The sequence below is a fragment of the Eublepharis macularius genome, chromosome 10 (assembly GCF_028583425.1).
Source record: "Eublepharis macularius isolate TG4126 chromosome 10, MPM_Emac_v1.0, whole genome shotgun sequence".
NCBI classification, from domain to species: domain Eukaryota; kingdom Metazoa; phylum Chordata; class Lepidosauria; order Squamata; family Eublepharidae; genus Eublepharis; species Eublepharis macularius.
In genome coordinates, this window is record NC_072799.1 from 85,163,880 (window position 1) to 85,178,714 (window position 14,835).

The window sequence follows — 14,835 nt, forward strand, 5'->3', positions numbered from 1 at the left end:
TTTCTCCGAGGGCAACCCACTGAGTTCCACCACCTCTTTTCCCAGAAAAAAAGCCCTGGAGCAGATTATGTATGTGTGTTCGTTTGTTACAGCTTTCGTGCATGAATGGGTTCTTCATAGATTCTAATAGTACACCATGGATACAACTTTTATGAAACCACAAATGCATTCCTTTTCAACAGAACCAGTCTATACATTGACTTGCCATTATCAAGTATACCGTAATCAAGTGTAGATAAATCAAGCGTACTTAATGCCAGCACAACTTCTAATTTGGGAGTGTATGTTAACTTGGTACAAACATGTGTGAATCAACCCTTGATTACTGTGTGTATATCATGAGGCTACAGGTCACTGTAAACACTTTCTTCACGTGTTCGCCTCGGAGCCAACCTGGGCTTGTGCAGACACACCGCAGCTCTGGGGAATGGCTTACGTTAAAAAAGAAGAGCCTGAACGGGCTCAGAAAGTCACAACCAGGGAACTGAAAGCTCCTGCCTTTCGCTCCCCAGACGGAATAAAGAGACAGGCGCAAGTGCTGGGAACTAAGGGCCATTTTATTTTGGCAACAGCATAACATTAAACATAGTATGGCAAGCCCTGGGGTCACCCTGGACCTCTGCCTTGACTGTCTGGGCGAGCCCTTCTGCCCCATGTGCAAGCCATCCAAGGCATGGCCAGGACCTGGCCAGCCAGGCATATAGAACCTCCACCAAGCCTCATAACGCACACACTGCCATCAAATGTGAGGGGCTGTACTTGTACAGAAGGTCCCATGTGGCAGTCTGCCCTCTTGGCTGGCAGCTGTCAAACAATATCAGCAATCCTGACAGGCTCCAATTCCCTCTCAAATGAGGACATGCCATGGGTGCTTGCTTACCAGCCCTCTCATTGCTCCCAAAGCCTATCCTGCCACAGAGAACCTGTTTACAGCTCCACTACTAGCCCATTGCCACAACCCATACAAGAAGTACAAGGTAGGTAAAAACTCCCCACAGTCAGCCAATTGGAACGAGGAGAAAAAAATCCTACCTGGCCCTGGGAATCAGCCACCGGCCAGGCCTGTACTATTGTAGGGTGGGTGGGTAGGCCGAGCACGAGGCAACTGCAGAGGAGGGCTGGGCGGAGCCGCCTTATAAGCCCTTGGTTCCACCACTCTCCAGATCTCAGGATGGCTGGGAAGAGCGTGCTGCATCTCTTTGTCCGCTAGTGCAGCAAAGAACAGCCCCCGGCTTAATGCAGCTTCACCGCCAGCCGGGATGGCTGCATTCTCCCAAGCTTTTCCCCCCATGCAAAAACAGTGCGGGGGAGAGGGGTGTTCCCATTTCTGTGGCTGCACCTGCATACAATACCTCTACATGCAGCAGTAGAAATGGGGAAACACTTTCTTCCCCCCACCCCCGCACTGTTTTTTCATAGAGAAAAAACTTGGGAGAAAGGCAGGAGGACTCCCTCCCCCAGCAGCAGCTTTCCATGCCCACCTGGGCTCTCCCTTTTTTATATACAAGCCATTCCCTAGAGCTGCTTTGTGTCTGCGAGAGCCCAGGGTGTCTTCGTGGTGAACTCATGAAGGAAGTCATATTTGGAGTGAGCCTAATCTGCTTACTACACACCAGAAGCCCATATATATATCACTCCTAGGGTGAGCTTTTTCTACCTAATGTGTATATCAACTTCGTGTTTTGCAAAATGCTTTAAAAATTGGTAGCTTGACTGGGCTCTAAATGTATTCCCAGCTCAAGAAATGACTGCCATTAACCACTGGGAGAGCACCTTAAGCTAACATACTATATAAAAACTCTGAAGAGATGTTCTGCATGTAGAAGACTTGAAGTTAAATTCTCAGCAATTAAATTCTCCAGAGCTCTGTCAGCCCCACCCACCTCACAGGGTAATTGTCATGGGGATAATAATAACAACACACTTTGTAAACTGCTCTGAGTAGGCGTTAAGTTGTCCTGAAGGGAAGTATATAAATCGAATGTTGTTGTTGTCATTGTTGTTGCTGCTGTTGTTGTTGTTAAAGGACTTCTGATATGCTTGGTATGTTTATATGCGACAGTGCTTCAAAGACAAGCTCAGCTTGAACCAAACTACTTGTAAGCTACTTTGCAGTGATAACAGTAAACATAGGTTGGGGAACTAACTCAGCCTCAGCGCCTATCTCTAAAGCACCCACTTACTCATTAAAATGCAGCCATCTCTGGTAGTTCTGGGAAGAAAGTTGGAAAGGAAAGCAAGACTCTTATGGAAATACTCTTCTGGAGACATGATAATTGGAAACATTTTCAGCCTTGAGAATAACTTTACAAATGGTATTAAGTAAGTCAGCATCCTACAATATGTAGTAAAATTCAAAATGTAGCATGGGATCCTAAGACAGATTCTGCCCTCCCGCTTCCAATTTGGCTCCACTCCAGAACTGCATCTTCCCTGAGCCATAGGGGACCCTGCAGTCTGTGGTAGGCTGTGGCCTTGGGGTTGTTACCAGAGGAGGAGGAGGAGGAGAGAGGCCTTTGGAGCTCTGAAACGTTTTGATCTCAATCCAGGGTCATTCCAATCCAGCTTTTAAACAATGATGCAGTGTTTGGTTGTTTTTTGCAAATAGGAAATGTTGACTTGTGTTGTATACAAAGACTCAGAACATTTAATGGCTTTGAAACCCATGAAATAGCTGTCTTATGATAGTCAGTGAAGAGAGACTCATTGTCAAGGTTTGGATCACGGAACTCGTTGCCTTCCCGTTAGGTTGTTTATAACATTCTGTTTACTTCAGTTGAAGGAATAATCAGAAAATTGGCTATGCTAGATTATAGCTTCTGCCTTATTTATTTGACAACTATTAAAGCTACGATTCTTGCCTTGCTAACTCATGCCATTAACATTGCCTTTGCACATTTTTATATGATTCATTCTCTTAACATTAAAACATCTAATACCTCTTCCTTTTTTATATTTAGATGCTCAGGAGGTAAAACCATTTCACCCTTTGGTGCATTTCATGGATGCCGTATAATGTCTTTCCTGGCCCAGATTGCATTACACTTGGGAACCTGTTGCTAAAGTGTTATGACATGTCTCTAGCAATCAGAAAAAGAAGCTGGGAAGAGCATGTGACCCAATGGATGGGCTTGCCTTTTGATTCGATCGATTCTAATATATTATGCAGGCATGGCCTAGTTGCTGACAACTTGCAGGCCAGTATGGAAAATGACGGCGTTCGGAGAGGTGGCCAGAAAGAAACGAGCGCTTCCTTGCCAGATTGCTGTCACAGTGGAGAACTGGTAGGTTTCCCCCTGAAACTGCTGGGTAGTGTTTTCAAAGAGGTGGATGAAAATGACAATCATCAAGAGAAAGAAGAGTTTCTCTCATTGAAAGACAGCACGGAAACTTTGGTCAACACTTCTGTTGAGGATGATGATGATGATAGTAGTGATGAAACTGAGCTCAGTCTGGAGAAAACCAACCTCCATGTTGCTCAGGTTGGAGAGAAATTATCAGATGAACGGAATGACCTGGGAAGAGCAGAGCCCTTCAGGAAGATTGAACCAAGGGTGGAAGAAGAGGAGGGATCTACACAAACTTGTGTGCTAGCAGGGAAAGTGAATGAACCTCAGTATGATGCAGTTCCCAAACTGGTGAATGTTGAGGACAATCTTTGTGACAGAAGGAAAGAAAGCTTGGAACTTTATCGTGACAACAGCTGTGGTGAAAATGGTTGGAAAGAAAACTTATGTCAGTTTCAGGACACAATTGTGTCTGAGAAAAAGATAGGCCATACTGCAGTAGGTGTGCAACGATACAGAAAATTGGAGACTTCTAATGATATATGTGAAAAAACTCTCTGCAGTCCAGCAAATGATCGGCTTTTTCCTGGCCAACGTCACGACAAATACGGTCAGGAAGCCTTTGCTGCAGACTCCAATGACTATCTTTCCCCATTGCTAGACTCTCGTTTGTTATCAGGAGACAATGACCTGGATGGATTTGCAGATTCTCAAGACACACTTATCACAAGTGTGCACTCAGTGGAAGGTGGAACCTATTTAAAGAACAGCCTAGCCCTGCACGAGGCTACAGAGAGTCAAGTCATACTGCGCAAAAGAAAGGTAAGAAGTGGAAATGGTAAGCTGAGTCTAAGGGGGTTTTCTCCCTCATGGTTTACTGGAAGAATGGATTTTATTCTCTTTTCTTGATTAGATCAATTCCAGCTGTTGAAATGGCTCAGTGAAGTGCTGGATATGATTTAGTGTACAGTTAACAGTCAAAGGGACTTTCATACAGTTCAAGGTTCCTATCAAAATCCAAGGTTCAGCTTCCCTCAATTTGAGTCTTTCCCAGTATATTCCTAATGTGTATGTAATGATGCCTACAATTGCAAGATTTATTTGGGGGGTATCCTTGATTTGTAACCATCCTGTAAAGAGTTTGCTAATATTGGCTTTATAAAGATTCCTTTATAAACTGGATGAGATGCCAGTTTAGATGCAAAACAAAGACACCTGAAGGAACCACTAAATTCCACCTAAAATGATATTTGAATTGCAGTGTCCTGATAAGGAAAAAATGTATACACATTTCTAAGAAAGTCTCATAAGGTTGGCAACATTTATGAGCAGATCTTCCTATACTTTGGCTGTTTCAACACGTTCTTAAAGGGACAGCCCACTCACTGAATGTTGACGGCTTTCCCCCTTAACTCCAGATGTCTCCATTTTCAAAATGATTGCAGGCTGTTTGGCTTCCATTTTTTCAGCACCTTTTCTGGGACCACGGGAAAGTGCAGTCGCAGAAAAGGCGCCAAATAAACGGAAGCCAAACAGCCTGTAACTGTTTTGAAAATGGAGTCATCTGGAGTCAAGGGGAAAAGCCACCCACATTCAGTGAGTGGGCCATCCCTTTAAGGACATGTGGAAAAGGTCTTAGTTTCTGCAGTTTTGTTTAAGGTGGAAATCAGAGTGTATTTGGAAGGTCTTGTGAGGGTGAAATGTCTGTAGGAATATGCAGGAGGTAAAAAGGATTTCAATAAGATTCATAACATGAATTGGGGAGGTTTTGTATATCTCATCTTGCATATCCCTTAGGGTGCTAAATGACGTTGGCATCTTGAGGCTTTGTATGCTTTCTTGCATTGCTAGCTGTGGTTGTATGCCATCATGCATCAGAATGTCACTCATTTCTACTCTTCTCACATCCATTAATTGGACTGAATGGCAAATGGGTTTTGGTGGCAACATCCCTCAAGTTGGCCTCCCTGTCTGTACATTCAAGACTTCTTCTCCATAAAAAAACAGCATAGAGAAAAGTGTTTGCATGTTCAAATTCTCAGGTGCCCAGAGGTGCAAAAGGGATCCTTATGGAAACATGAGAAAGCACTTTCAGTACTGTACAAATGCTTCCTCTTACTCCTCTGACAGAGAGCCAAGCTACAAGTGACGAATGACACTTGAACGGCAAGTGAACAGACTCGCATGCATTCCTCCCCATTCACTTGCACTCCACTTGCACTCCACTTGATCACGTAGTAGAGCACGAGAGAACAGGGAGGAATACATGTGAGTCTGTTCACTTGCCGTTCAAGTGTCATTAGTCACTTGTAGCTTGGCCCAGAGTTGTTTTAAATCCCTCTTTGTTAGACTTCTTCTCAGGCCCCTGAATCTTTATTCATAGAGAGTAAGAGAGTACATTTATTGTTTGTGGCCAAAGGCCATTACAATCTATTACAAATCTGCCTTATTCATAAGGTAGAATTAATTTTGCCTGCAGCTGGATTGCAGGATTAAAGTGTAAAGATAGCTTCTTTTTTTCTCTGTTAATTCTGTCCATGCCTGTGGCTGAAGTCTTCCCATCCTCAATAGTTGATAACAGCAGTTAAAGCAAAATGCTGACTCTCTCCTTTTGCCTGTTTCTAGGAAACATATGCAGAGGGGAGCAATACAAGACTCAAATGTCTGCTTTCGATAAACCATAAGTGAGATTTGCAGTGTATCAGCGATTCCTCTCGGCAGGGCAGTCTCTAAAAGATAAGTCAGTAACCTGCCATGCTAGGCATTTTGAATTCCTCAGATAGCCTTCACTATTGTGTGAGAACTTATGGATGATATAATCACCTGGGAAGAATGGTTAAAGTTGGAGGCTGCTGAATTGCTATCTTGGCCCTTAAGAAAGACCGCACTGAATTTTATGTTCCCCTTTCCCCTTTCAAAAGTGGGAGTGGTGTTTGACAGATATTCCAACCTGACACATCTCAATAGCTGAGCATTTTATTGAGTTATTGTTGCAAACAATAAACCAGAAAAAGCTAGTTAAACCAAATAACTCAGTTTGGTCAAGAAAAGTTATTAGTGTATATATGTTATATTAACATCTACATACTTTAGGTTATTTACAGATTTTAATGAAATGGAGATAGCGCTGTGTGCTTTTTAAGGTAAACAGTTGTAATTCCATTGCACTGGAATTGGCATTTCAGTGCATGTCATCTATAAATGTAGTGAAGTTAGTATTATATTGACACCAGTACTTTGATGAGTGTTATTGTAGTAGCTTAGGACACAGGCTCAGGTTAATAGTCAATATCCATATATATCACTCGGTTTTCCTATACTTGATTACACGTGGGACCTAGTTCAGGCATTCATTCTACTACATGGATAGGAGTCCTCTTTGGAACTCTCCTAACCAGTCCACTGAACAAGAAAAGCTTGGGGTGAAGCCAAACATTCTAACTGTGGTGGAAGTGCTTTGAACACACATTCAAAACCCACATGTATCACTCCTTACTGGCTTTCCATAATTTTCCCTGAAGTGTCCCAAGGAGGGAAAATGAGAAGTTCCCAACCATTAACATATCTTTAGTAGTTATGACTAGACATGGGCACGAACAGAAAAAAAAACCGAACATGGTGTGTGTTGTTCATTATGAATCACAATACAGGAGGGGTTCCAAATACAATGAAAAACACGAAAGGGGCTCCCCCCTGGAACCCAATCAAGTCACCAAAGATATATACAAAAGCTTTTTAGTCAATTACGTACACTTCACACATTACCCAATCATACATATAGTTATTCCACATAAATAAGCTCAATCCAATACAATGGTGTAATGTCCCATAAATGTTTGTGGAATGGAAATGGCATCCGCGGCAAAATTCTATTCAAAAGAGAAAAAATCTCCAATTTGCAGGTAAGTTCACTTCATCAACCAAAAGCATATATCCGGTACCATGTTTTCCACCACCTTAAGGGCAATTCAACCCTTGGAGAAGATTTTCATCAATGGTTCGGCACCTCCAAGGGAGTCCAACGGCTCCTGTATAACGGGATTTCCCCAACAATTGGCTGGTTCAGCACATCCAAGAGAGCACAACTGCTCCTATAGGGCGGGATTCTCCCGACAGTTGGCAACGAGCTTACTAGCATCATGATGACCGGTTGGTCATCATGCCTGTGGCCATTGTAATGTTTGCGCATTGAGCGTACCTTTAGCATCTATTAAACATCCTGTTACAGCGTTAATATGGCCAGGATGAAGGAGCCCCAAAACGAGTGATATTAAACGCTAGCAAGCTCTTTTGAATAGAATTTTGTCACAGATGCCATTTCCATTCCACAAACATTTACGGGACATTACACCATTGTATTAGATTGAGCTTATTTATGTGGAATAACTATATGTATGATTGGGTAATGTGTGAAGTGTGCGTAATTGACTAAAAAGCTTTTGTATATATCTTTGGTGACTTGATTGGGTTCCGGGGGGGAGCCCCTTTCGTGTGTTGTTCATTACCATCCATAAACAACAACAGACACTGACGCACATGATCCTGTCATGATGAACATGTTTGTTGTTCGTGGGGCCCAGCAGGCTCTCCTCCAGCCATCAAGATCCCTACTGCATCACTCCCAGAAACCTTACCTGAGCAGGCAGCAGGAAAGTTACCAATAATAAATAAGATGCAGAGGAGTTAGCCGTGTTAGTCTGTAGTAGCAAAATCAAAAAGAGTCCAGTAGCACCTTTAAGACTAACCAACTTTATTGGAGCATAAACTTTCGAGAATCACAGTTCTCTTCGTCAGATGCACCTGACGAAGAGAACTGTGATTCTCGAAAGCATATGCTACAATAAAGTTGGTTAGTCTTAAAGGTGCTACTAGACTCTTTTTAATAATAAATAATTGCTTGGCCCCAGAGCCTGGCAGCAGCCCTGGAACCTGAAGGGGTAGATCCCTATCCCACCACACGCAAAGAAAATTCAAGCTCCAATGCACTCATCCTGTCTCTCTAACAGCAGCTGTCTCTCCCTGAAAGCCAGAGCTGGGAGCCCCCTCCCCCCCCCTGGTCTTTTCCTCTTGTAACAAATTTGGAGCTCCACACTTGGAAGGAAGACCTGCCTATAAAGCTAAATTGGGCTTAGATTGGGGTTTCCAGGGCAACAGCAGGAGTTCAGAGTTCAGACAATCCCTGCCTGAGTTGCCATGGGAATTGATTGCAGGTGCCAGACTGTCTGGCTTGAAGAACAGCAACGAATGAGGCTTGCAACGACCACCTGTTTGTTTAGAATGGGGCCTCACGAACAGCTTGTTTGCGAACAGCAGATTGGGCTGTTCGTGGGTTTTTTCAGTTCGTATTGCTGTTCATGCCCATCTCTAGTTATGACAGCCTACAGTCTCTGTAAAGAAGTTGTTCATTATATGCTCTGATATATAGCCCCTGTTTAAAGTTAGAATCAAAGTTCTATGCTGCGTGGGAAGTGATGTGGGTATACGACATGGACATATTGTGAGTCAGTTAATATGAAAACCCATATACACAAATTAGCTTTCCATATGCACAATTAGCTTTCCCTTTCATGACAGGTAAGGATCATGCAAATCAAGCCTTGGTTTCCCTGGCATTAAAGTCTTGTACATACAGTGCGTGTGTACAGGCAATGTACGCAGAGGAGGGAACTAGGATCAGATTGAGTAATTCTGCCTATATTTTTTAAGCCTACTGTCAACATGGAACCTACACGTGTAGGTTCGGTCTGATCCCCATCACATGGGAATGTCTTTTTATGAATGGCAAACCGTAGCTGGCTGAGTGTTCACCCTAAACTTTAGCTGCCAAGCAAGCATGTACATTGGAAAAAACTATGAAATACATAATGGTTTATAACTTGTGCTCACATTGATCAGAAGAAAATGATGGTACCATAGAAGACTGCGAGTATATAGGAAACGCAAGAACAAGGTACACTGTGTTGGGACATTCACAATGTGCAGATCAAACTGAAACCATAACAGACAAAACTGTTTACAACAAATGCACTAGAAATTTTGCAATTTTGTTGCAGCATCTTAATTAAAATTTATATATTTAGATGTTTTATGTCATTTGTACTATGAGTTTACGCAAATGTGGCCATAAATATTATCTTTGTCCCTTTGGAAGCTGTGGAATGCCGCCTCACAGACATCAACCATGTTTGGATAGAACCATGACGGATTCCAAACAATCTCAAAATATTTAGAACGAGTATGGAACAAAGCACAATCCTTCATGGGATCATTCCAGGACCTTACAGTGTAACCTTTATGCAAATTATAATTTTGACACATTTTTGCAACAGCACGCAGCCATAAATTTGAGAGGCTGCCGATACTGTCTAGACTGCAAGCACGAGATCCATACTACAACCATTGTGCATCAAGTCAGGAAACACTGCCTAAAATGGTAATAAATGCAGTTTTATATATGGCTTTACATCCACATGCCAAAATCTGCTTGACTAGCATCAGGGAACTAAAGTAATTGATGTTCTGTAGATTCCCCATTAACTGAACCATTAAAATATGTTCCGAATTTCCTGAATATTCCCTGTATAGCAACATATGCCTAAGCAAAGAACCCTCTTGCTGTAATGTTTATAAAAGTAGTCACATTAAAGCACAAATTCTCTATTTAGGAATAAATTATTTTGACACTTATTATGAAGAAAAAAGGTGTGCCTTTCATCTGGGCCTCTTCTTTCCTCTACTTTCTGTTCCTAATGCCATTCATTCTGTAATTCTCATGCCCTTACCTGCTTTGTTCCCATTCTTTCGGCAATTGAAAGCTTTCCTCTTTCTATCTTAGCTCTCTTTCTTCTGATGGAGCTTTGATTCTTGAAAGCTTGTACCCTGAAAATCTTGTTAGTCTTCAAGGTGCCACTGGACCCAAATCTTGCTCTCCATCTATCATCTTCTCTTCCCATTCAGCTTCCCAGCCCTTCGCTTCCCTAGTCATCATCTACACATTGCACATCATCTACACCTTTCTGCCATTTTGTCTGTGTGAAGATTTTCATGGTCAAACTGACTTTTAACATACCACACACAACCTTCACTGTTTTTCAAGATTCTGTTGTTGATGGTTCCCACTAAGCAACAGGAACGTTTCAGAACATTCTGTGACATCACAGTAACTTAGCCAATAACTAGGGGAAATATGCAGAAAAGCAGGAGAAAGGTGGCAAGCAAAGTTTTAGCCCATTATACCTATAAGACAGGAATTTTGATTCCTGTCTTATAGGTATGACGGGATATTGATGCTAATTCTGCAAACTTCTTTTTGCTTTATTTATTTCAAAAGTTTCTGTTCATCCCCACCCATCAGGTTACAGTACACCATTCTCACTTACTTGATTTGCTTACTCGTGTATGTATGCAACTCTAACACTTCTCCTGTTCACTCCCCCACTTTTCTACTTTTTCCTTTCCTCTCCCAAAGACCTGCTTTATATCCAGTTTAAGAAAATGAAAGATACACTTTTAAGATGTTCTCTTTCATTGATCTGACACATCCAGTCGCAGCGATGGTTGTGACTGATTTAGCTACATGACTAAAGTAAATTTTGGGATAGGTACATATCCATCATCAGGTATACTCCCATTGGTGGCAGATTAATAAAGCTTTCCTAAGGATATTCATTTTATATTTGTACCATAGGGTTTCCACGTCCCCTTACCTGTAAACAGAAGCGCAGGTGGTGCCTGGCCAGGGGGTGGGGTGGGGGGTACCGCATCTCTTCGGTCTTGCATGTTCACTTTCTGCAGTCTCCCTGATGACATCACTTCCTATTTAAAGGGAAACCTAGTGAGATTCTTTTGCTTCTGGTTTAAACAGCTACCTTTCTCTTTCAGTCTCCTGAGAGGGAGTGGGTGTGGTTGAGGGGGGGGCTGCAGAGTCTACCCAGACCTCCCATCAGATAGTGTATCAGATAATGATACACAGTTTCTTCAGAAATGGGAATTTGTTCAGCACACACCCCTAATATCTAGCTTTCTGTTCTTTATTTTTTATTTTCTTCCATGATCCAACCTTGATATCCAGGATATTCAAAATGGATTGCTGGCGAGTGGTGTGCAACAAAAAAATTCTGTTTCACTTTCGGTTCTTGTGGTTCCAGAATAATTCCATTCTATTACTAGTTTGTTTTGTGTGGGCCAGTGACAGCTCAGAACTGATCTGTTTGGCTTTTTTCATTTTCATGAATTTTGGTCTGTTGCACATGCATTGGCCATACACACACGCAAACTCATTTTGTTCTTTTCAGGGAAACAAGGCTCTGGGACAGTTTTTTTCTTACTTAACCGAAATCGTCATTAACCCTAAGTTTCCCCCTCGTCAAAACCATTGATCCACTGAGTTTTTCCTCAAGAACAATAAAACACACATAACAACAGACCCATAGAAGGCAAGTGTCAGCTGGTGGGCCAGAGAGGCATTTCCAAGTAGGAGAATGCTCCTACTTGGCAACATTTAAGCAATCCTTGTTCATATTCACTCTTTATTTCTATAGTTCTAATAACTTACTACCTTTGCATTCTGCTGTTGCCCATTGCTGCTATGTTTCACTGGGCTTTGTAGTTTTGTTCCCACAATGATGCGGGAATCCAATTGCCACCCTAGTCAGAATGAAAAGGCAGACACCAAGTTGGATCTAAGGGCCACTTTATTAACGATATACATCTAACAATAATAATAGTGGCAAGGGCCTAAAGCAGTACAGGTCAAGCATCCACCCAGGACTACCACCTTGACCTGCCTGGGCGAGCCCCAAAGCCCCGGGTGTGGGACCCGGCCGGCCAGGCAACATGGTCACCCCTCTCTTAAGCTCCTAACACCTAACTCCTATTGCAGTGAGGGAAGGACTCACAGGTGGGGGTATCCAAAGGCAGCCTGCCCTGCCTCTGGCAGCTGTCAATGCAGTACCAGGCCCTCGGGCAGGCCCCACTAATGGGGAAGCGCCAAGGGGGCTCTCTGGTCCACACCTTATCTGAAATCCAAACCTGCCATGACACAGCTAACAGGCACCACCTGAAGCCAATAGCCTCAGGCCACAAGATCGGTGCAAGGTAGGCGAAAAAAACTCCTCCTTGTTGTGCCAAATCGAAAAGGGGGGGGATTCCTACCTGGCTCTGATAACAACAGCTGGCTAATCCTGCACCAATACAGGGTGAGGAGGGTGGGCCGAGCAACTTCAACAACTGCGGCTGGGCAAGGGCAGCGCAGCCTCCTAAGGCTCTTGCTCTGCCCCACCCAGCCAACCCCAAATATGGAAGGAGAGGTGGGGTTGGTGCTGCCTCCCTCCTTCCAGAGCAGCAATATACGGCACCCGGCTTAAGCGGCGTTGCTGCATGCCGGGGAAGTGCCGCAATCCTTCTTTTTGATGCTCAGTGTTCTGCTGCAAAACGGAGCGTTCTCACTGCCAATCTTCTCCATTGCCCAATTACAGGCAGCAGGCAGAATGATTGGCTGAATTCCTCCCCGGCCCAAACAGACCTATGTTTTTCTTATAAGTCTTCCTTTTGCTATGGGGCAACGCAGGATTGTTTTTGAAAGGACAGAGTAGGTACCAGATCAAGGCAGTCTCCAGGTCCTCCTTTTATCATCTCCGGCAGGCCAGGCAGCTTGCCCCTTATTTATCTCCCCGCGACTTGACTACAGTGGTCCAAGCAATGGTCACCACTAGGCTGGATTACTGTAACACGCTCTACACTGGGCTTCCCATGGGCCTGATTTGGCGGTTACAGCTGGTACAGAATGCAGCGGCACGGGTCATTACTAGAGCACCAGTGTGGGAGCACATTACGCCGGTGCTATGCCAGCTGCATTGGCTGCCAGTGGAGTACCGAATCAGGTTCAAGGTTTTGGTGTTAACCTATAAAGCCCTATGCGGACTGGGACCAACGTATCTGTGGGACTGTCTCTCACCGTATGAGCCCCAGAGGACTCTTCGATCTAGTGGAAAATATCTTCTAAATGTCCCTGGCCCTAGGGAGGCCTGCCTGGCGTCGACCAGAGCCAGGGCCTTTTCGGTCCTGGCCCCAGCCTGGTGGAATGCTCTGCCTTGCGAGACTAGGACCCGGTAAGATTTGCTTGCATTTCGCCGGGCCTGTAAGACCGAGCTATTCCGCCAGGCATATGGCTGACGCCGGGCGGTGCCCCCCCCCATGGAGGGGGGGTTAAACTATTCACCCATGTGAACGCAGATGCTGCTGCCACACTTATTATTATGGTATGGATTTGCTCTGGTAACACCGCTGTGTGCTACACTAAACTTTTGCTATGTGCTGCTTTTAAATTTTTTTTTAATTATTTATATGTAATAGATGTCGATGAGATGATTGTGTTTTTTAAGGTGTTTTTAATGATGTGTATATTTGTATTCTGTTATCCGCCCTGAGCCTGCGAAAGCAGGGAGGGCGGAATATAAATACAATAAATTATATTAAAATTATAATTATGCATGTTTCCCATTTAACTCAGAAAAAGAGAGCGTCCTCCTGACAGATTATGGAAGCAATCTCAAACAGGTCTATTCAGATGAAAGTCAGATTTGGTTCAGCGTTCTGGAAACTGCTTTAAGAAGCCGAAGCAGCAATTTCTGTGTGTATTGAGTGGCTTTTCCATGGAATACTATTCCTTCTTTTACTTCAGAAACTAGTGAATGTCTATGCTGGCACTTGCCATCTTCCCCGGGGCAACTGTTCCACACAGCAACAGAAAGCCAGAGATCCAAGATCCCCAAATGGACCGCTTCAGTTGCCGTCATCTGCATGGAGGCTTGTGTGGTGTCAGCAAGCCACCCTTTTCATTCATTCCTATTTTGAGGTGTGAGGTATATTGCTACACCTCCTCCCACTTCCTGAACCTCATTCGTTCTGCCCGACCCTCAGAGTTAATACCTTTGCTGTATTAAATGCTTCCCCCCCCCTTTCTGCTAACAGTTCACTTTTCATAGTTAACTTGGAATTTCTCCATCCCAGCCCTTACCTACTTCTGTGAAGCCCTGCCCTTCTTTCCAACCATACTGCCAACAGTTCTCTCGCCCACTTTATTAGAATGCATTACACAGTATCCTAGCATTGTGATGAAACAAAAGGGGTTGAACTTTTTTTTAAAGTTGCTAGATGTTCCATCTAGCAGTAGGTTCAGCAGGGTTCTCAAATGGTAAAATGCCTTAGTACTTTAAGAGAAAGGACAAGGTACTATTAAATATAGAACAGCGTTGACCTTTTGCTATCATTTATTTTATTTTATTTTATTCCAGTGAGAATATTCCATTTTTTTGTTCTGTCACGGGTTCAGCAGATAGCATCATAGCAACATGTTTGAAAGGGAACAAAGATCCCAGTTAAAGCTATCAGGCAGGTCTGAGGAATATTTTTGATTAATTAAAGTGGCAAAGAAATCAGGTGAAAACTGCTATTGCTGTGGAAGGTGATTCAGTAGAGAAATACCTTGTTGAGTGAGGAAAAGAATTTTTGTATTTTCAGTAGGAACAACCATGGCCGTTTCCACACG

At 43.4% G+C, this 14,835-nt stretch overlaps 1 protein-coding gene across 2 annotated transcripts in view; it reads left to right on the top strand.

The window, feature by feature from the left end:
* The first annotated feature begins 3,074 nt into the window (after window positions 1-3,074).
* DLC1 (DLC1 Rho GTPase activating protein) overlaps window positions 3,075-14,835 on the top strand; it is a 348,838-nt gene continuing 337,077 nt past the window's right edge. For both annotated transcript variants that reach the window (XM_054989508.1, XM_054989509.1), the window contains exon 1: window positions 3,075-4,109. In XM_054989508.1, coding sequence (XP_054845483.1) covers window positions 3,075-4,109 — 1,035 coding nt within the window. The remainder of the gene's footprint in view (window positions 4,110-14,835) is intronic.